The sequence below is a fragment of the Lissotriton vulgaris genome, unplaced genomic scaffold, assembly GCF_964263255.1.
Source record: "Lissotriton vulgaris unplaced genomic scaffold, aLisVul1.2 SCAFFOLD_1047, whole genome shotgun sequence".
NCBI classification, from domain to species: Eukaryota; Metazoa; Chordata; class Amphibia; order Caudata; family Salamandridae; genus Lissotriton; species Lissotriton vulgaris.
The window spans coordinates 325,105-348,095 of NW_028255054.1; the positions used below are offsets into that span (position 1 = coordinate 325,105).

Below are 22,991 nucleotides of genomic sequence, written 5' to 3' on the forward strand. Positions count from 1 at the left end.
ACACAGATCTACAGCAAGAGTACAGGTACAGTTTATCACGAGCTGATTTCTTCAAGCATTTACAAATCAGGAACTTCTTTTCTAAACAAGATACGTAAATTTTACAGATTAATAAAATATTCAATTTCTTGATCAGATGCATAGTAATATCAGACTCTTAAAACTGTAGAAGGTTTTCATTTACACCATAGATGACAGTTTAGTTATTTTGTCTTCTAAACAGTCTGCATAATTAAAAACCAATAAGAGTAAAAAGGTTATTTTTTAATGCAATTGGATTGCTTTCGAATAAAACTGCCAATCTAATATTGCAACACTTTAAGATCGTAAATATGTTATATTATTCACCAGTAAAGCTACTTAAGTTGAAGTGCAGGATCAATTCAAATGTACTCGTTGTGGACGATCTGATAAGGAGGATTTACATATGTTTGTTGACTAACTAAGAGCATTTTGGTCCAAAGCCAGTGATGCAATCTCTGAATTTGTAAATATAATATTGTTCTGCCAACTCAAGGTATCATGCTTGCCATAGGTTAGACACACCCACAAAAGCACGTTTTCTATGTGTATAATGCAATACATATTGTTACACTGCCCACTGCCCACGAGAGGCTCGACCCCATAGCACCTAGCACTAAAAAATGATGGAATCAGCTGTATTGAATCCATGAACTTGAGGCAGCAATGCAACATGTTAAAGGGACACCAGGACAGAAAAAATGTAATAAGAACTGGGGACCACTTATCAAATCAGAGAGTACTAACCTGTGATTAATTTAACATAACATGTATTTGTAAAGCACACGTTCACCCGTAGGCACCTTGGCGCTGAATAACAGATGTTTATTTTTACCCAAGTCAATGGTTCTCATTTTATTGACCTCAGATGGATGAAAGGCTGAGTGGACCTGCCGGGATTTTAATCTGTGACCATGAGATCAAACACAGGCCCCTGAAGTGGACACATTAGTCCACTGAGCCACCAGACATTGTGTTAACTGATTTATGTACATTTTTACATACCTCACTATTTTAGCTTAATTATTTGTACTTAATTGAAACGTTATATTTGTGTATATAGTGCAACATTTTATTGGAAAATCCACTATCTTTTTCACAATAGAAAAAGAAAGATATTGATTACTACACTAAGCTGAGAAAAAATGAAACTAAAGCTAGTTGTTGGCCCATTTCTGATAAACCATATCAAAGGCCTTGGATATTCCAGGTAACATAATTAAATCTCTACTTTGGCGATTTCTTAGCCCCCACTCAGGCTATTTGACCTTTTGGCTGTAAATGGGAATAAAGGGGTTTAACGAACTTAAAAGGCACTTGATTACAAATGTATTATTTAATACCCTCTACTGTACAGCATGATGGTCGATTCACTTCTCTTCATCTGCATGCTTGGTTGGCAGACGTTCTTGCCCACACCAAAATAGGAGGGCTTTATAATTATTTAATCAAGGGGTTGAAGTGCGATATTGAGATTATTAATAATAAGTGGGCCAAATAGCTCACCATTACATTTGCTATTGAGTGGCTCTTACAGTGTCCCAGACGGAAGACCAGGGAGAAGTCATCATGAAATAGACATAGGAAAGAGGACACACACCTAGGCATGTGAATCAGAACTATTTGGAATCATTCTTTCTGAATTAGTGGATAATGGTGCAACAATATTAAAAGAATTGCTCCAGTGTTGACAGAAATATCCTTGCTGATATGAAAATATTAATAATATTGTATTTCCCTCTCCAAACTCGACCTAGCTCAGCACCAACTGCAATTAGTCCCGCATGGCCCAGATAAACCACACCATTAAATAGTATTCTCCATGGAGCATCAAAACTCATCAAAACACTGAGAAAATACAACTGGATCACCCTCACACTCAAAGAATGACACCATCTCCGAGTACATACAGGTATCACCATCAAAATCTGCTGCATCATGTACAACAGCCTCACGGCCAATAAACCGTCCTACATAGCACCAAAATGCAACATTTCAAGTTATCAACACACAAACCACCTTGGCTGGAGGAAAACCTTTAAGTTACTTACTCCACATGAATGGCATTCAAGAAAACTTTCCCAGCGAAAGCAGGACTAACTTGCCCACATCCTTGTTTTATACAATAAATAGAAGCACACCGCTATATTTATATATTCATGTCTCTGGAAGGACAATTTACTGACTTGTCTAAAGTTCAACGAATTAAAGACAACAGTATATAACTATGTAAGTGTAGTTTTAAATTGCATCAAGAAAGCCTTATTCTTGTACAATAGGACATCTAACATGTGTTTCATCTCTACATGGGCTTTTTCAAGGCACACATTTTTCTTTGTGACTGCTTAGACACGTGTGCATACTAAGAGTGTGCAGCTACATACTGTTTTCACTGAACTTAACACAAATCAATAAATTGTCCTGGGGATGTGTTTGTAAGTACAGCTATGTGGTTTGTCTATACTAAGATTACAGCTGTTCTTCAGATTTTTCAGACCATACAGTTGATAGCTAGGTGTTTAGAGCAACCTTTTATATATTGTCTCTGAGTAAGAAATGTAATTGTTTGGAACTTGTGGATGTGAAACGGCAAGTGCTCTACTGATACCTCTGTAACACTATGCCCACATCCTTGTGCCTCTTTTGTCTCTATTATACAGCTGTCTGTTGCTTTAAGTGAGGAATGAACAATACAAATACCTATACATACCACAAGCAGGATCTGAAGCTTCCTTAAGGAGGCGAAAGGGGTTAGTTTGAAGGGCAGTCTTAGCTTTGTGAAGACCGTGTAAGGGTCATAAATATATCTTGAATTGCACTAACGAACAATAATGCCTTATTTGGTAGAGACTCTATCTATCCGCAGATTTCTTACCTCAGACTTATCCCCAGGCATCAGACTAGATCCAGACATTTATTGTGAGTAGTACCCCTGCATGCCGGTAGATGGTTGTGTTTGGCCGCATGGAGTTGTCGAGATCGTCCACGTCGGAAGTGAAGCGCACATGCCTATATGTTCGCCATCCCAGCACTCTTGAGGCATGTTTCTTTTTGTGACGTCTCACGCCCTAAGCGCAGAGCCACGGAGAACACTGCCCACTGGTGTGTGAAACGAATAGTTTCTTACCTGTCGGTGTAGTTTTGCAGCTTGATGATCTTTCTGGATTCACTATGCTGTGCATATTCCGCGGTCTTGTGGTTGGGTCCGGATTCGTAGTCTTTTCTCTCTTTTTTTTTTTTTTGTGGCCCAGGTGGGCGTCGGCGTCACCCTTCCTTGGGTGTATTTCCGGTGACGTCGGCATGCTTCCTGCGGAAGCTCCCATCCCTGGGCGCCATCTTCGGATTCTTTTTTTCGTGTTGCCTTCGTTTCCGAAGTGATGGCAATGTTCTATGTAGGTGATTTTTCCTTAACCGCCTTGTATGTAAAATCCATTTTATCTCTTCATCTTTTTTTTTTTTTTTTTTTTTTTTTTTTTGACCACCCCTTTTTCTCTCCAGCCTCATCTTTCTGGCGGAGGCGGGTGGGTTCGCTAGTGAATCCAGAAAGATCATCAAGCTGCAAAACTACACCGACAGGTAAGAAACTATTCGTTTTGCAGCGTGAATCTTTCTGGATTCACTATGCTGTGCATAGATTTTGTAGCGGTTTCTCATTTCCGTGGCGGCTGGGTGGAAGATGAGTTCTGGTGTCTGAATATGTGCTGGAGCACCTTTTGTCCGACTTGCGCTTCCTTGTTCATCTGCACATCCACGCAGTAGTGTTTTGTGAACGTGTGCACTGAAGCCCATGTTGCCGCCAGGCATATGTCTTGTATGGGCGTGTTAGCCAGGAAGGCTATTGTGGCCCCCTTCTTCCTAGTGGAGTGTGCACGCACTCCCTCGTCTAGTTCCTGTCCTGCCCTGTTGTGGCAGAGCTGAATCGTCTGTGCTATCCATCGTGCAATAGTGTTCTTCGTTACTGCTTTGCCCATGTAACTGTTGGCGAATGACACAAAGAACTGCTTCGTTTTTCTGTGCTCCTTTGTCCTTTCAATGTAATGCATGACCGCCCTTCTGGCGTCTAAGGTGTGCAGAGCTCGCTCAGCGCTATTGGTTGGTTTTTGGAAAAAACTCGGTATCTGTATGGACTGGTTCATGTGGAACCTGGAGACCACCTTCGGCATGAAGTGTGGGTCCGTCCTCATCACAACCCTATCATTATGTATTTGTATGTAGGGTTCCTGTAGCGTCAGCGCTTGTAGTTCGCTTACCCTGCGTAATGACGTTATAGCAACTAGGAAGGCTGTTTTCATGGTTAGCATCTTTAAGGAGGCCCTGTGCAGTGGTTCAAAGGGCTCCTTCATGAGTTCCGTGAGAACTACATTCAAGTTCCATGCTGGTGGTGGCACCCGCTTGGGCGGTGCGATCCTCTTCGCTCCTTCCAGGAACCTCTTGACAACCTGGGATGTGAAGAAGCTCCTGCCCATCTCACCCCTTGTGTAGGCTACTATAGCCGCTAAGTGAACCCTCAAGGAGGATGAACTGAGTTTTTTGTCCAGCAAGTGTGTCAGGTATCGCAGCACTGTGGAGTCTTTCTTCATTTTCTTGTGAAGTTGTTCACGTTTGCACCACATCGTGTATCTTTTCCATTTTGCGACATAGCACCGCCGTGTGCTCGGCCTCCGTGCCTCCCGAAGGACCCTGAGGGTGCTTTCTGGCAGTCTCAAATGTGCAAACTCTATGTCCTCAGGAGCCATGCTACTAGGCTCATGGTCTCTGGCTCTGGGTGCAGCACCTCTCCGTTCTGCATGGAGAGCAGGTCCTTTCTCCTGCCGAATCTGTGGGGTGCACTCTGTGACATCTCCATGATCTGCGAGTACCATGTCTGCCTCGCCCACTGTGGCGCGACCAGTATCAGGGTCATCTTGCTCGCTCTGCACTTGCTCAGTACTCGGTGTATCAGTGGTATCGGGGGAAAAGCGTAGGCAAATGTCCCGGACCAATCTATCCATAGGGCATTCCCAAGGGACCCCTTTTCGGGTAGTCTGGATGCGAAGTACTGGCATTTCGCATTCTGGCGTGTTGCAAACAGGTCCACTGATGGCGTTCCCCACCTGTTGAATAACCACCTCGTTTCCTGAGCATTGAGCTCCCACTCGTGGGATGCCGATGTCTGTCTGCTCAGCCAGTCTGCCTGAATGTTCTCCTTCCCTGGTAGGTGTATGGCTAGCAGGTCTATCTGTAGAGGGATGGCCCATCTCCATATCTCCTGTGCCAGTGTTGAAAGCGTTGTTGACTGTGTTCCACCCTGCTTGTTGATGTAGAACATCGCCGTGGTGTTGTCTGTCTGCAGTAACACCCTTTGCTTGTACAGTCTTGTCTGGAAGGCTTTCAGTGCAAGGAAGATTGTCTTCAATTCTAGGTAATTGATATGCTTTGTCGCATCTGCTGGCGTCCACAGTCCTCTCACTTTGAGCTCCTCCATGTGAGCGCCCCATCCCTTCAGGGATGCGTCTGTGGTGATGGTCACTGTCGGAGTTGGGGGTGTTAGAGGCTTTCCCCTTGTTAGGTTTTCCATGCTCCACCATGTCATCTCCCTTTGCACTGCGTGCGTCACCACCACAAGATCCTCCCAACTGCCTGACGCCTGTGACCACTGTTCCTGGAGCCATTCCTGCATGGGTCTCATGTGTAGCCGCACATTCGGCACCAGGTGGATGCATGATGCCATCATCCCCATGATCTTGCTCGCCGTCCTCGCTGTCCGAGCTTGCCCCTTCCGGTAGAGGCGAGTTTCCTTGACCAGCGCCCTTGCTCTCTTCTCGCTGGGGAACACCTTGGCCTGCACGGTGTTGATCACTGCCCCCAGGAAGGTCTTCACTTGCTCCGGTTCCATTGACGATTTTTCCCAATGGACGGAGAACCCCAGGTTTATGAGCGTGCTCGTCACTGTCTGTGCGTGGTGTTTGCACCTTTGGAACGAACTCGCCTTCACCAACCAGTCGTCTAGATAAGGGTATACGTGTATCCCCTGTCTTCGTAGGTGTGCAGCAACTGCTGCGAGGCACTTCGTGAATACCCTTGGTGCTGATTTGAGTCCGAAGGCCAGCGTTGTGAACTGGTAGTGGCCTCCCCCGATTGTGAACCTGAGCATATGCTTGTGCTTTTTGTTCATCGGTATGTGCAAGTAGGCGTCCTTGAGGTCTATCGTGACCATGAAGTCTCCGACCTGCAGTTGCGGTAGCACCTCCTGCAGGGAGGTCATTTTGAATTTCTGTGTTCTTATGAATTTGTTGAGGAACCTCAGGTCTAGGATGGGCCTCATCTTGTCGTCTACCTTTGGTACCAGGAAGTACGTCGAGTAGACTCCCTTGTTCCTTTCCTTGAATGGGACTCGCTCTATGGCCTGCTTTTGCAGAAGTTCCTTTACCTCTTCCTGAAGCCTCGCCAGCTGGTCTCCTGCTGGCGGTCTTCCCCTTGGTTTCCTGCTTGTTGGCCTTTTCTCCAATTCCAGGCAATACCCGAATTGGATGATGTTAAGGATCCATTTGTCTGATGTGATTTCTCTCCATTCCTGGAGGTAAAATTTCAATCTTCCTCCCACTGGTGTCATGTGGTCGTAGGTGTTTTGATTGTCCCGACCCCTTGGTACGTGGTGCCCCCCCGGGTCCTTTCTGTGGCTGGGCACCCAGAGTTCTGTGGAGTCACTTCGAGGAGGGCTGCTGCCCCCCTCTCCTATTCTGGCCACGTCCGTTTCTTCCTCGAAAGGACTGACCTCTTGGTTGGTACTGCCAGGACTGCTTCTGCTGACCTTGCTGTCCCTGTGAGTCAGCCTGGTGCGTTTGCTGGAAAACCTGGTGTGATGTACCTGGTTGGTTTCCACCTCTCCCGCCGGGCCTCCGTGACGGGGTGCCTCTTCTGTTGCCTCTGAACTGCAACGCCCCCATAGACCTTGCCGTCTCATTATCTTTCTTGAGCTGGCTGAGTTTCTCGTCCACAGTTGCCCCGAAGAGCGTGTCGCCGTTGAACGGTGTGTTGAGGATACTGTGTTGCACCTCGGGTTTGAACCCTGAAATCCTGAGCCAGGCGTGTCTCCTTTCCGTGACACCCATCATCATCAGCCTGCTGGCGGTGTCTGCCCCGTCCAGGGCCGTCTTAAGGCAAGAATTTGCCGCATTTTTCCCCTCTTCGACCAACATCTCGGCCTTCTGCCTGGCCTCCTGGGGTAGGTCCTTCACCAAGTGCCCCAGGCCGTCCATGATCTGGTACATGTGCCTGTTTAGAAGAGCGTTGGAGTTAGCCATGCGCCAGTGGGTCGCAGCATTCCGTTCGATCCTTCTGCCCACCAGATCCATCCTCTTGCTCTCCTTATCCGGTGGTGGGCCCGAGGTAGTGGATACGTTGGCCCTCTTCCTAGCCGTGGCCGTGATAATGGAGTCTGCGGAGACCTCGCCTCGAATGTAGGCCGGGTCCTTCGTGGAGTGTTTGTATTTTTTCTCTGTTCTAGGGGTTACCGCCTTGCATGTTGCGGGCTCCTTGAATGCTTCTCGTCCTTGAGCCAAGACGCTCTCGAGCATTGGGAGGAACTGGCTCCTTGTCTGTGTTGGGAGCAAAGTCTCGAGCAGGAAGTCTGCTTTCTGCTTCTCCTCGTCGAGCTTCAACCTAAATGCCGCTGCGGCAGATTGTATCGCCGAATTGTATGCCCCGATGTCGTCAGGCGGCGAGGGCCTCGAGGGGTATGTGTCGACCGCCTCCTCCGGGCTCTCGGTGTCGATATCCAGGTAATCCTCCTCGATGGGGTCAGAGGTGGCCGACTCGGCGTCCACCTACTGCCCTCCTCCTCGTCATAGCCGTAATCCTCGTAGGGATTCTCCTCATCTCCCTGGTCGTCGACCATCTCTGCGGCCGGGCCATGTCCGTCGCCGAGTTCTTCTTCCTCTTCGACCAGATCTAGCACCACGTGCTTGGTCTTGTGTGGAATTGTAAAGGCACTCATCTCTGCGTCGAAATCCTTCTTCCGCTGCAAGATGCTCGCCATCTCGGCCTCCAAACGCTGTCTTTTCTTTTCCCTTTCGGCCGCGTTCTCGGCCTCGGAACGCTCGGCCCCTCTCTTCGTCACCTGGCTCGGCGGCGAGACTCTCGGCGTCGAAGGTTTGGACGTCGAACTTGGCTTCGGGTCCTTGGGCGTCGTCAAAGCTTTCGGGTCTTTCTCCCTCGACGCCGATCGGTCCCTTTCGGAGACGATCTTCGGCGCCTTCTGCTGTTCAACAGCCCGGCCCCTTTCGGAGGCGATCTTCGGAGCCTTCTGCTGTTCTACAGCTCTCGGCGCCAGGGACTCCTTCTCTGAGGATCCGCTGGGCCTGTGTGCGGTCGCGGACTGCAGATGTCGCTGCGTCGGCGCCTTCGGGGTCTGGCCCTCGTTCTTTCGAGACTCAGGGTCTCTCGTGCTCTTGTGGGACGTCGAGTCTCCTACCTTATCAGGCGTCTTCTTGGAATCGGTCTCTACGACCGTGTAGCTGTCGTGTTCGGCGGCAGCGTTGTCCTCCTCCTCTGAGGACATCCCCAGGTCGTACAGCGAAGGCGTCGGGGCTTTTCCTCCGAGGGTGGCGTGTGCTACCCTCTGGCTCTTCCTCACACGAAGTGTCTTCGCGGCGAAGACGGAGCAGGCGTTGCAGTCTTCGGTTCTGTGGTCCACCGGTAGGCAAAGGTTGCACACCGGGTGCTGATCTTTCTGCACGTACTTGTGTCTGCAATTCGGGCAGAACTTGAACGGCGTGTTGTCCATCCTCGAGCGTTTCAGGCTTCCCTGACCGCGTGGACGTCGATGATCGTCGAAGTTCTCGACGTTCTCTCCTCCTTCTCTCTTCGCCAATGGTCTGCGAAGTCTTCCTTGGTCTTCTTCTTTTAATTTCTTCTCGAACTTCTCGCTTTGCAGTACTTTCTCCAAAAATGTCTGGAGCCCAACGGGAACGATCCAGACCCGACCGCGGAAAAAAGAATCTGAAGATGGCGCCCAGGGATGGGAGCTTCCGCAGGAAGCATGCCGACGTCACCGGAAATACACCCAAGGAAGGGTGACGCCGACGCCCACCTGGGCCACAAAAAAAAAAAAAAAAAAAAGAGAGAAAAGACTACGAATCCGGACCCAACCACAAGACCGCGGAATATGCACAGCATAGTGAATCCAGAAAGATTCACGCTGCAAAACTAGGGCCCTGAAAGGGGAACAGCCCTGAATGTTTAAATCTGTTCGCAGAGTGTGGAGAATGGATGGGTCGGTAAGGAATCTGGGCTCTGACATACCCCATGAAGTGTTGGTCGTCCACCCAGAACTCTTTTGGGCAGTGAAGGTAGACTAACACTCTTTTTAGGTCCAGCCGGTGGATATACTCCTCTTTCTTAACCTCTTTCTTAAGGGGATTAGGCAGAGAGTAAAAGGTAGGCAGGGTGATAGACTGTCCTACAAGAAAGGGAGTGACCACCTTCGGTAGGAAGGAAGCTCTAGTCAGAAGAATCAGCTTGTCTGGATAGATGTTAAGGTACAGAGGCTGAGATGATAAAGCCTGGAGCTCACCGGGCAGATGCTAATGCCACTTTAATAAAGGATGTTTTTATAGTAAGGAGCCTGATAGGGCAGTTGAGTAGTGGCTCAAATGGAGTGCACATCACAAACGATAGAAATAATGTAAGTCCCACTGAGACAAGATGAAGGGGGAAGGTGGGAACATGTTTTGGAGACCTTTCAAAAAACCTATGCACAATAGGGGCAGTGAATAGGGTTGGCTGATCTGGCAACCGCAGAAATGCAGAGATGGCCCAACCTCTCGTTACCTGACCCACGAGGTCTGTGGGTATGGCATCCTCAGACATGCAGGGCTTGAGAAGCTTGCATGCTGTGGTGGTTGGGCGGTTAGAGATTCGGCTGAAAGCCTTTTCTGTGGCCACAAAAGGAACTAAAGGTGAACTGGGGTTGGCAAGGCACTATGGAAAGGCCCAAGGACCTGGCAGTAGCTCTGCTGTCTGTGAAGAGCTCTAGTGTGGAGTCCACTTTGTCTTCATAGAGACAGAAGCCATCAAAGGCCATGTCCATGAGCGAGGCCTGGACATTTGCCAAAAAGTCAGTGGTTATCAACCAGGTGTGGCTTCTAAAGGCCACCAATGATAAAACTGTTCTGCCTAGTGATTCACAGGTAGCCAGCCCACAGCATAAGACACACTTAGCTGCGTCCTTCCTAGCAGCAACAGCTAGGGAGAGTATGGCTCGGGCCTTCTCCTAGACCATCAGCAGCACCTGCACAACTGAGTCCAAGAGCCATTAGGAGTATCAGCCCAAAAGGCATGCAGTGTTCACCATCTGCAGTGCCTGGCTGCTGGAAGAAAACATTTTCTTTTCTTAGGTTGCCAGCCTCTTGGATTCCCTATCTGGTGGAGTGATAGGCAATGCGGCAGGATTTACTCTGGAAGTGGAGGCTTGGACCACCAAGCTCTTTGGGATGGGGTGCTCGGTGAGGAATCTGGCAGCAGGCAATTGCCCTATTCACAGGAGTCCCTGAGCGGGCCTTGGAGCAGGCCCGAGTAGGATGTCCGTGAGGGTTTCATTAAACTGGAGAGGCGGTTAAGAAGGGGTGACTCCCGGCTGAAGCATCTCTGTCAAGACGTTCATCTTGACAGCCACGGAGGGCAACTGAAGGTCCAGGAACACAGCCCCATTACTCACCACCATAGCAAATGAAGCTCCCACCTCCGTAGCCATGGTAGGAGGAGAAACCAAGCAAATATCTCCAGTCCAATGGCATCTGCCAAACCCTCACACCAGGTGTCCTAAGTGACACCTAGTGGCTGGTATTCATCAGGATCCAGTGGCCCCTCCCAGTCATCCCCAAGCCCTAGCCCAAAGCAATAGAGCACAGGCGCTGGCCTGGATGGACTGTCTCCAGTTGGCACCCGAGTCAGGCGATGCCCATCCAGCTCCGTGTCGGGGATAAGTATAGGGATGGTGCTGGGGACGTCAGCAGTGGTGCCGGAGCTGGGGAAGGTTGAGGTGAGTATATTGGCGCCAGTACGGATCCCTCCATGGATTCAAGGGACCCGACTGGTGCCGGGAAAGAACCACCTGGGGGAAGACCAGTAGTGCCCCTCTGAATGCGCTTGATCAGGGTCCAGCTGTTCAAATATGAGGTGCATGGTGTTGAACCTGGCCCTTTTGCAGGGTTATCCCCAAACCTTTTGCCTTCTTCCTCCTAATTCTTCTGACCTGTTCTTGCTGGTTTCTGAATCCTGGGCACTTTACCACTGCTGATCAGTGACAAAGTGCAAGGACTCCCTGTGTAAATTGTGATTATGATTGATGATCAGTGATTGGCATTTTATATTTACTAGTAAGTCCCTAGTAAAGTGTACTGTGTGTACCCAGGGCCTGTAATTCAAATGCTACACGCAGTCCTGCAGCACTGATTGTGCCACCTACATTAGTAGCCCTCCAAACATGTCTCAGGCCTGCCACTGCAATTCTTGAGTGTAGTGTTAAACTGCCATGTTGACCTGGTAGGTGCACCCACTTGCCAGGCCCAAACCTCCCGTTTTATTACATGTAAGGCACCCCTAAGGTAGGCTCAAGGTAGCCCCTTGGACAGAGTGCAGAGTTTGTGAAAGTAGGAACTGAACTGGTGTGTTTTAGATGTCCTGATAGTGAAATACTGGCAATTTCGTTTTTCACTATTGCAAGGACTATCTCTCCCATAGGTTATCATTGAAGCTGCCTTCTTACTTCTTACTATTGTAACTTCCAATTGGGAAGAGGTTGAGATTTGGAGTTTGGGGTCCCTAAACTCACATTTTAAAAATACATCTTTTAGTGAAGTTGGTTTTTAAATTGGGTGTTTGATAATGCCACTTTTAGAAAGTAAGTACTTTCTTGCTTTAGCAGTCTGTGCCTCTGCCTGCCTGTGAAATCCATGTCTGGTTTAGTCTGCCAGTTGGGCTGTTGTGCATTTACTCTAAAAAGTCACACAAAGAGAGCTGAGGTGGGCCCTGCATATCCCGATGGCCCATCACTAGGCTGATGGGTCATCCTGAGCTAGAGTGGTGGAAGGAGTTGCTACTGACACCACACTACAAGGGGATGGAAACAAAGCTGTTTCCATCCCCTTGTAGTGTGTCTGGAGCCAGGTCAGGGAAAGGCAGGGTTTAGTGCACCATAAAGACTTTTCTTTGAAGTATGTCTACTTCAAAGGCAGACATTGGTAGAAGTACTGGAGCTGTGACACAATAACTTCAGAACATTTCTCAACTAAGGAGATTCTGTCAAGAAGATGAGCTGGAGAAGCTGTCGGAAGGGAACTACCACTGTGCGTGTTGCTGTGTTGTGCTGACCTACTGCTTGCTGTTCCAGTCTTCAAGAGTGAAAGGACTGGACTTATTTTTATCATCCTGCTTGCCAAGGTTCTCTAAAGGCTTATGTGTGCTTGCCTCCTGTTAAGAAGTTTTAGGGCCATCAAAGACTCCTCTGCTGTGAGTTCGGACCTGCCAAGTGGTGCGAATTCCAGTTCAAGGCCCTTGGAGGTGGCTTCTGCTGCATAAAAGAAGAATATCGAAGCACCAGTCTTCAATGGCTGATTTTCCCACTGCAAGCTTGTCATGCGGTTGAAAAACCAATTCATCACTGCAGTAAAAAAATCAACGCAGAACCTGTTGTGCAACTCAACGATTGCCGCAGTCCGAGTCCCGAGCACCGTGTCCGCGATGTTCGAGGCACCTGCTCTGACTCTGACACAGGCCCTGTTGGGCGGCTGCAGATTCAAAGCATCAGCTGCTTGAGGCTCGGAGAATCAGCACAGGGCCTGTTTTGTTGTTGCATCGACTCCAGCGCGCCCTGATTTTCCATGCATCGCAACTTTGCGCAAAATCACCATCGACGTTGCCCAGCAGGAAGGAACCGAGGACAGGAGCTCGACGCATCACCTCCCCTCACAGAAGGGAATCGATGCATCACCTCCTTTGACAGCATCACCACTCTGCACCGTAGCAAGAAATCAATGCATCACTTCCTCTGGCAATAAGTAATCGATGCATCACCTACCATGAGAGTACGGAATTGACGCATCGCATTGCTTTCGGTGTCTTATCTCCACTGCGCCTGTTTTCGTCTTCGATTTTGACACATCTCAGGTACTTTGCACTAAAAAGTGATGCATCTATAGTTTGAACTGTTCAAACCTTCTAAATGTTATATCTTTGTTTGTGTATGTTGAATTTTTGTCGTTTTGCTCTTGCTTTAATCAGATAAAGATGGGTTACTGTTCGAATCTGGTGTGGTGTTTATTTGTAGTGTGTTCAGTGTTACTGTATTTTGTACAAATGCTTTACACCATCTGAGATAGACCTGACTGCAAGTGCCAAGCTACCCAGGGGGTGAGCAAGGGTTATCTTAGTTGTGTAATCCCCTTATCCTGACTAGAAGAAAATGTCCTTACTTGGGCAGGGTGCAAGCAACTGCCAACTAGAGACCCCAAATTCTTACACATGGTCTCAGAAAATTTACTGAGTTGGGTGGGGATCGTTGCAGCTCCCGGAAACTCTGAGAGGTGCTGAGACAGACCAGGCACAGGCTCAGCTGCGGGCCAGGCCTCGAATGCCAACGCTTTCTCATCTTGTTGGATGACTCCAATAGACGGGCGAAGTAGAAGACCCCACGAATTCTTGTTCTTTTTGCGGTTGAGGGACTTACCCAAACGCCCGGACGACTTTGAACGTGATGGCGAGTGCTTGGAGTGTCTTCACGACCATACCAGGGACCTTCCTCTTTATCCGGATCGAGACTATTGTGGTAACGCCCATCAAATGACAAGAAGCTTGAGGGACCACTCCCTCAAGGCATTGGGGTGCATGGCGTGACTATCAATGCTGGTATTGGCATCGTGGTTGCTCTTGAGGTACCAGAGTCAGACGAGGTGTAGATATGTCACCGACATTTGTATGTGACAGGCTCCACAGGGCTTAAAACCAGCCTTCCTCGTGGACATCCCTGCCACACCAGGAGACAATGTCTTAAAAATCTATGACAAAAAGGTCAAAAAATGTCAGTCAAAGAGTGACTAGGCATAGCTCTTCTCCGGATCTGTGATGACTGGAGCGGAAAGAAAAAAGCTGACGTCAGCACGCTGGGGTTTATAGCACCACGCACCTCACTTCTGGTGCAGACACCACTGCAATGTGGAGCAGACCAGCACTACCTATTGGTGCGCAGGGGTACTGCTCATGAAACATTTCTGGATCCAGTCAGATGCTAAGGTAAGGAATCTGCACAAAAAAGTCTATCAGATGCTCCAATTTGGGGTTATAGCTATTAAAAAAGCTAACCTCCAGTATGAATCAATGTGTGGTTCAAAAGGAGGGTACATTACATTTGAAAGAATGATGTTTTCAAAAAGAAGAAGCGAGTCTCCCAACAGATATAGACTTTATGAAGACCGATTAAAAATAACTATAATGCTAGTGATAATAGGCAAAGGACCCTGACAACTGCTACTCCAAAACACCTGGTGGTCTGCTCTGCTCCAGTGCTACAATTGTGCATTGAGAGCTGGTAAAAGAGTTCCAACACAATCCTTCACTAAAAGGTTTTAGCAATAAATTAAAAAGGCACTCAGCAGCATATTAATTGGGAATGGCAGAGAAGAGAATGTTTACATTCATGCATAATAATCCATTACATGAGGTCTAAGTATGTTTAACTAATATATGGGGATTGTATCACATACTTAAATACCTCTTGTGCATCATCAAATCCCAGAAAAGAGAAAAGCAGAATGGACTGAATAAATGCACAAAGCAATGTATAAAAATAAAATAAAATAACCATTGTGCAATAAATTTGACAAGTTTGTGAAAAGATTTTTTGACTAATGATCATATGAATGGAAATTGGATACCTTTAAATCATCTAGGAATACAATATCTTCCTTCTGGATTGATTTTTCAGTCCACACTAAGGCACTATAACATTTTGTCTTTTCTTCTTCGCCCACTTTCATGTGGGCCACAGCATCCCTGTACCAAAGAAATCAAAAGAAGACTGCGCTTACTATACCACAACCAGTGCTCGAAGTGCATTAAAACAAGTAAGGGAACTGTGATGCTGTGCACAATAGGGGCGGGGCAAGTAGGTGGGGTCATAGACATGGCTAGAAAAACAAAATATTCAGTAACTTTTTGTGGTCTTTCACCTTGAGGTATGTACATATAAAATAAAACACAGCTTAATTGTCAAATAAATGCAAGTTAAGTTATTCAGTGGGAAATGCACCATCGTACTTCATGAAGCCTTATTAGTTAATGCACTGCAGAGGTCTGTGTCTGTAACCAGAAAGCCATGGAACTGAATCCTGGTTGGAGTATTGAGAATAATTAGGGGCTAACACAGTGCCCTGCGGCGCACAGGCCTGTGTTATGCCCCTTTAAAAAGCACACACTTAACCAGCTAGTAACTCCTTTCAAATACACCTCAAAAAGAATGCAGCGGTGTCATCAGGTATTGTCAAGTGATTGCAATAATCAAAGTCAATACCGGCTTCCCAGCTCCCTTTACATTTGAAGATTGACCCGGTGTGCACATTTACATTTCTTTCAGGCAGCAGGCACCCTAGCAAAAAGGCTTGTTTTGCTGTCTGCCCGCCTTTGGTTTCACAGCACAGGAGACTCCATGTCTTACACCTCAACTGAAGCATTTCAGCTCTAGGAATTAACCGTATTGGGACGGTTACCTTCTCACAGAAAGTAGGGGAACCATTTTCCTTAAATTAAAAAGGTATGGGTATGTCGTGCACCTCCAATCCAGCCCACTTCGACCACTGACCACAACCATTACTTCAGTATGGCATCTTTTCATTACGCACATTAAAAAATGAATTTGAGCACTTACCTTGTGACAATCTGTAAATCCCGAACCTTAATTTTGTCTGACGAGGTGTTTATTTTCTGTAATATGAAACAAGAGAAAATTCAAATCCCAGACATGTGCCCCAGGCACCAATTCGGAAAAATCTAAATTATTACCTGCTGTATTTCCTTTACTTCTGAGGCTGTGAGTTGCACTTTGTGAGGATTCACAAGTTCAATTGCAAATGGCCTTCCTGACAATATAGAAAAATAAACAGCCTTGCTCTTTATGCTATTTAAATGAAATAGTACAGCGTAAATCTATCAAGTGAATCATTAAATGTGTAAAATGAATACCTCAACTGAGCAGCAGTTAGCCATGGACTCTCACGTGAGTTAGGTTTAGAGGCTTATCTGCAGATATTCTGCCAAAGCTGAGACATTTTGAGCAGTGCAGTTTAATTCTATCATCAATAACTTTGTGTTAAGGCACTATTTATCTACTTTATATCTAAACACCAGGAAAACAACACATGTGAAAGCAGAGCACATCAAAATGATTATATAAAAGCTACCACAAGATAAGTATACAGGTCTTTTAAACTCTTCTATAAATTCCAAATAGATATAACCTGCCAAACAAAACTCGAACTCGATTTACAAATGTAGGATTAACCTATTTTTGTATGCTGGAATGTCACCTGGAGTTTCTGAAGATACACCAAATATGCAGATGAATTCACAGTCTTAAGTGATAACTATGGCTTCAGTACAAATGCTATTGTGGAGTTGAAATCATGTGCAAATGGGTTTCACTGGACTTCAAATTACACATTTATCACACATTGCCTTTGGCTCTTGGTTTTTTGTTCACGCAAATTCCTCTAAATCACATCAAATCACATCGTACTTTATCTTGGTTAAACATTGTAATCCTTAAAATCATGTCACAATTCAAATACCTTTATATAGGTATTAGTTCACGTTCCTTAGAGGAGTAAACATTATTTATAAATAAAGTTCCTCAGAACAATACTGATTTAAGATACAGATTTCATCCTATTAAAAACAAGATGCACATTGTAAACGTTTACAAAATTAGATTCTAACAATAATAATGTATTTGCTGATGGAGTAACTATGTTGCATTTAACAAATATAAGAAGCATCATGCTAACTTGGTTGTCGAAGTACTGGAAAAATAAATATAACATGCATGAGATGCTGTACATCACATAAGCATAAGTCACATTACTCATAGTTAAAAGGTCTGTTCTACCGATAATGTTTTATCGATTGGAAGACTGCACTTTTTCAAATTGGCAAAGAAACATCATACATCGGGTTCTGAATTAGCTGGGAGATAAAACTGCATCCTTCCAAGCTGTGCAGTTAAACATACAGGCAACAGTCGTATCCTAAAAATGTCCCAAGTAGAGCAGAGGTCAATACCTACCAACATCAAATAACGTGGACACAAGCTCTAAACTTAAGACTTATTAAGTCCAGCTCAGTCACCTGAAAGACTGTCTTGTCGGCCTTTCTAAGGCTGAAATATTTAAAGATTCCAAAGCTTAATTGCTCAAATTGTTGGTTCTAAAAGAATTAAAACATGTGTTACGACCCTTTCTGATGGAGAATGATGTCTTAATGTATATATTTATATGTCAGTTTCAAGACATATTAGCAGTAGCCACAAGACCTAAATAGGAACATTCATTATTATTTTCAAGTGTTATTTTATTTAGTCATCACCCTCTAATGGAGCAGTCCCCCTGCTTGCCAAAATCATAGTTTTATCCTTATTGATGTTAACCATAAGTCCATTATCTGCTAACAGATAGGTGCAAGATGAAAAAAGTGAGGTCATCAGCATATTTCATCATTGAGACAGAAAAACCACCGTTACTCGGGAGGGAAGAATCAAACAGTAGCTCTGTAAATTGTACATAAGATTTATATGAAGAAAAGCAGGGCGGCTAGAGAGCACCCGTTTTAATCAATTTGGAACTCAAATTGTTTTGGTGAATTAATTTCTCGACACAAACATAACCCTTATTGAGCATTCTGTAAACAATGCAAGATGAGCTTGCGACAGAAGTAAAGGGGTTTGTATTTCCAATTATTTTATTTAATCCCTAGTCTGAATCTCTGACCACAATCAAAGGCACTGGAAAAATTGATAAACACTAACTTGACCTTCTGCTTCATTAAATTGACATATCTCTCCACAATGGTCACCAACAGTAAATTATTTTCTGTGGGGCAAAATTTAGGTCTGAAACCTCCCTGATGGGGAGGATTCAAGTCATGGACATTTATTTTATGAAATATTTCTGCTAAATCTTTGATAAATAATTTTGCAAAAGTCTACAATAAGGCTATTGGCCAGTACAATCCACGTTTTAAACAGGACCCCTTCTTGTAAATTGGCAGTGTGGGGCTCTCTTGCCAAGTAGCTGGGACATTTGTCTTAATCAAATATTATTCTAAAAGAATAGCAAAATATCCTGGCCCATAATTCTGGGTTATTTTTACAAATCATCACTACAATCCCAGCGTGTCTTGTACTGTGGAGGATTTACACTTCGGAATTAGCATGCTAATTTGTGTCTCCAGCTGAAACATGTCCAAAGCCATACACTCAATGGAAATAAAAAACTTATTTCCCATTCTTGTGTTCTGTGTATTGATTTTGAATATATTTTATTTCCAAATGAACATGCTACATGACTCTAAGACTCTAAAAATAGAGGTTTCTTCAGTGTTCTTCAATCAGAAAAAAAACTTTGGGGACTAAATTCTCCCTAAAAAAGTATCTTACTAACTTACTATTGTTATTTTTCATAGTTGTCCTGTTTACTGTCTAAGTAAAATAAAAACTCTGACCAGTCAATAACGAGATGAAATGGATTAAATTCCCCAACCATTCAGTGAATTTAAAGTTTGGTACCTAGTCACTCCTTATAGAAATATGCTCAAAACTATAATAATTGTCACAAAGAGCCTTTCAATTATGATAGAGAGAACCTGTCAACTGTACATTCCCCAATAGTCAGGAGCACTGGAATTATGCGTATACTTGGCTCTTGCTTTCTTGTTTTGCATAATGATGACGTTTTTTGCGCATTAGCTGCATAATCTGCAGATTTTAACCAAAATCATTTTTTCTAGCTCAAACAGATGAAAAGTTACTAAAACCATGGCGAAGTGGGTTCACACAGAGTGAAGGCCCTTTGCAAAGATTAACTGTTCATTTTTCGGCTGCTTTTTTCCATATTTGGGTGTTAAACTGGTAATAATGGACTTGAAATCTTTGCTTAGACATTATTACCATGAGTAAAAATACCAAAATTATAAAGCACTGGTATGAAAACTGTGCTGCATTGTCCCCTATAATTTAGGCAACACTGCAGTGTAATTTGGTGCTCCTCTGACACATCATTTCAGTGGCGCTGCTAATAGTACATTATGGTCACTATAACCATACTATACAACTTGTAATGTTTTCACAGAATGAATACCTAGATATAGAATAAACATATGCTCAATTATAAAAGCTATTCCTCTGCTAATTCAGGTAAATTGACTGGTCCTTTCTACTGATGTCCGACCACTTATCAACTTTATGTTCAGTTCCGATAACTAATCTAGTAGCCTCTGGACTCTAAAAACAGTTCTTGTATTGAGTACTTGTGGGGTCCAACATTCATCTAATTCAAGTGGTCTAAGTGCTTCATACGCTTTAGTAGAGATTCGGGCATTAACGTAGCCTACTAACCAAATTAGAGCAGAAGGATATAAATTGTGATAATCCAAAATTAAACCTCCTGAAATTGATGAGACTTTTAGCACCAGGGAGCAAATGTATCTTGAACAACAATATGGGAATTAGATCAGGTCAATCCATATTGGGCAAAATGTCCAATATTAATACATTATTACATGGAGAAATCCAATCTAACTGGATGCTAATTAATAACAGTTCTGAATAAGATTGATAAACTGCCGTTAGCATGTCCTATGACACAACCTGTAGCCCCAGGTGTATAAACAATATAGTTTTCATGATCAAAATCCTCATATAACCTGTATAAATATGATACCAGAATTGTAAAGCCATCCATGATTCAAGTCATGCAAATAAAGTGTCAATTCGGTACAATTCCAGCTTAATAAAGAAATACATTAATTAGTAATCCTTGAATTTAGGCAGTGGGTTCATTCAAGGTGGCTGTACCCAAGACAAATTACTGTAATCAAAGAACTCATGAGGCTATATTTTCTTTACTATCTGACATACTCGGCAGATCCTGTTTAATGTATTCAATGACAATGCCATGAAATACCTGAAATAGCAAAGAAAAAGATTTTGTAGACCTAGACTTTTTTAAATCGGGTTCCTGGCTGATGGGGTGAAACCGTACTCAAGCAGCAACTATAATATGTGTAAGGGTGAGGCACACGCAAACCCCAAATTAACCTGTGCTCAACCCTCTGGTAGCTTGGCACAGAGCAGTCAGGCTTAACTTAGAGGCGATGTGTAAAGTATTCATGCAGCACTTCAAACCGTTATTAAGCAAAAACACAACACAAGGAAAATCCCACACCAAATTAGAAAAAAATTGTGTAACTTTTCATAAATTAATCAAACAACAAATATCCAATCAATAGAACCGGACATATGTAATTTTAAGGATTTCAGTGAAAACAACACCAAAAAGCACAAAGCGCCAACGGTGGTTATCTGTTTGCGCAGGACTGGGACAAAGTCATAAGTTCAGGCTGACTGTGATGGAGCGTGGGCCGGCTTACAGGGACCCACTTTGGTCCGCTGAACATAGTACCTTAAATCCTGGTGTGCAGTCTGCACAGCATTGCTTTGAGAGACATCGCATTGTCTGGCATCGGTTGCAATGAAGTTATGCGCCAAAGCTTAGAGGGACTTTGTGTCAGCTCCAGAGAGCTGTGCTGCATTGTTTGGTAGGGCTTTGCATCAGTTCCGATGTGTCTGGCAGCTGTGCTGTGAGGCTTTACAGGGCTCTGTGTATGTTCTGATGGAGACCACAGCTCTGCTTGCAGAAACACACTTCAGGCCCTTTCAAGGGTCTAGGAATAGAGTGATACTGCTTAGGGAGGGGGGGGGGGGTAACCTACAGCTGGCAAATTCCAGGTGCTAGATGTAAGGTGATTGGAAGCCTGTTATGCCCTTGAGGCATCTGATCAGGAGGCCAGCCAACTGGTCTTTGGGTTTTTATCATGGAATGTGTTTTAATATGTATTTTAGCGTGTTTAATGAAGTGTTCTTTTAGAGGTATTTTTAACAAGATATGTATTGTTTGTGGACCATGGTCCAAATAAACGTGATTTAAAACTAAAAAACAAACTGGTCTTTGAACTCACTCTAGGGTCCTGAGTTCAGAAATCTAGGTCCTATACTTCTCACCCAGGCAAGAGGGCACCATGTCAGCGCAGTAGGCAAACGTCCTTCAGGGTAGCACTCCAGCAGAGTGGCAGACCTTTTAGTAGCAAGCACTCCTCCTCACTAGCAGTCTCTCACAGGTCCAGAAAGATACTGAAGAGTTGGGGACGGAGGTACAATATTTATACCTGGTGCCCATTTTTAAGTGGAGGACGTTCTTAGAGGTTTCCACCCCTCTGAGGTGTCAGGCATCCCCTTTCTCCCCGTCTTGGTCCCAGCTTGTCTGGTGTCACAGTAAACAAGTGCCAAGCCCTTTGTGAGAATGTTCAGACAGAGCCTTCGTGCTGTGCAAGTGTGGTAGGTGACAGCTCCTCCCCCTTGATAACTCAGAGGGGCTCACCCTGACAACACCTATCTTTCCTTTGTCTCACTGTCTGAGAGCACTACACAAAGATCATCTGGCAGCTATACCTAATCATGGCACCAAATTGTTATGACAAGAAAATATCAACTTTGTAAAAGGGGCATTTTCAGAATTGTGATTATAAATCCCACTACCATTAAAGAGGGCTTTAAATTCCAATTCTTTAAACATACAACTCGATCTGTCTACCTGCTCCCAATTGGAAGTTATAGCATATTACATGTAATAAGTTAACTCCAATGTTATTCTGTGGGAGAGGTAGGCCTTGCAGTAGTGAAAAACTAATTCAGGAGTTTTTCATTACCAGGACATGTAAAACCTTAAGATACATGTCCAACTTTTTACAAACACTGCACTTTACCCGCTGGGCTGTGTGGTGACAACCTTAAGGGTGACAAAGATGTGTATTAAAAAGGAAGGTTTGGACCGGACGAAAGGATTATTTTGCAAGGTCGAAATGGCAGTTTACACACAAAGAGGCTGAAATGGCAAGCCTGAGACATGTTTAAAGAAAGAACTATTTAAGTGGGTGACACAATCAGTGCTGCATGCCCTAGTAGCTCTAGTAGCATTTAACTTACAGGCCCTGATCACAGGTAATTCCACTTAATTAGGGACTTACAAGTAAATTAAATATGCCAATTGGGTGTAAGCCAGTTCTAATGGCTTAAGGAGAGCACAATCAGTGGTAAGTGCTCAGAGTCCAAAAAGTCAACAAAGACTGGTTCAGAAAAGATGAGGGAGAAGGTAAAAAGTCTAGGGATGACCCTAATGAAAAGGGCCAAGTCCAACACAGACAGTATAGATTACATAGCTTTGAAATGATTATGGTGTATACTTCTTGGACAACTGATTTGCCCAAGAACTCCCTGACTGTGCAACCAACTTAAAGATTTCTGTTAAATTATATGTTGATTGTTATCAGAGATAATGGCATTACAATCATCCAATCCAGCATAAATATCAGATATAATACAAATTGACTGATTTATATGCCTACAGAGTTCCAGTAACGACTCTGGCAATTTATTATCCTCTAGAGCAGTGTTTCCCAAACTGTGGTCCGCGGACCCCTAGGGGTCCTTGAAACATTCCCAGGGGGTCCGCAGGCAGCAGTTTTAAAAGCACTGGAAAGTTTCCTGTATCATTAGCGGTTTTCGAACAACAATAAAAGTGTCAAGATAACACCAGTGATTAATGTACCTGCAGGAGAGAGATGAGAGTTTTGTCCAGTGGCAGCTTTAATTTATCTAATGTAGCACAGAGGGT

At 44.7% G+C, this 22,991-nt stretch overlaps 1 protein-coding gene across 3 annotated transcripts in view; it reads right to left on the reverse strand.

Moving 5' to 3' along the window:
• Positions 1 to 22,991, reverse strand: part of PUS10 (pseudouridine synthase 10) — a 342,171-nt gene that overhangs the window by 92,909 nt on the left and 226,271 nt on the right. For all 3 annotated transcript variants that reach the window (XM_086951846.1, XM_086951845.1, XM_086951847.1), the window contains 3 exons: positions 16,054 to 16,130; positions 15,920 to 15,975; positions 14,931 to 15,048 (listed from right to left, as the gene is read on the reverse strand). In XM_086951846.1, coding sequence (XP_086807972.1) covers positions 14,931 to 15,048; positions 15,920 to 15,975; positions 16,054 to 16,130 — 251 coding nt within the window. The remainder of the gene's footprint in view (positions 1 to 14,930; positions 15,049 to 15,919; positions 15,976 to 16,053; positions 16,131 to 22,991) is intronic.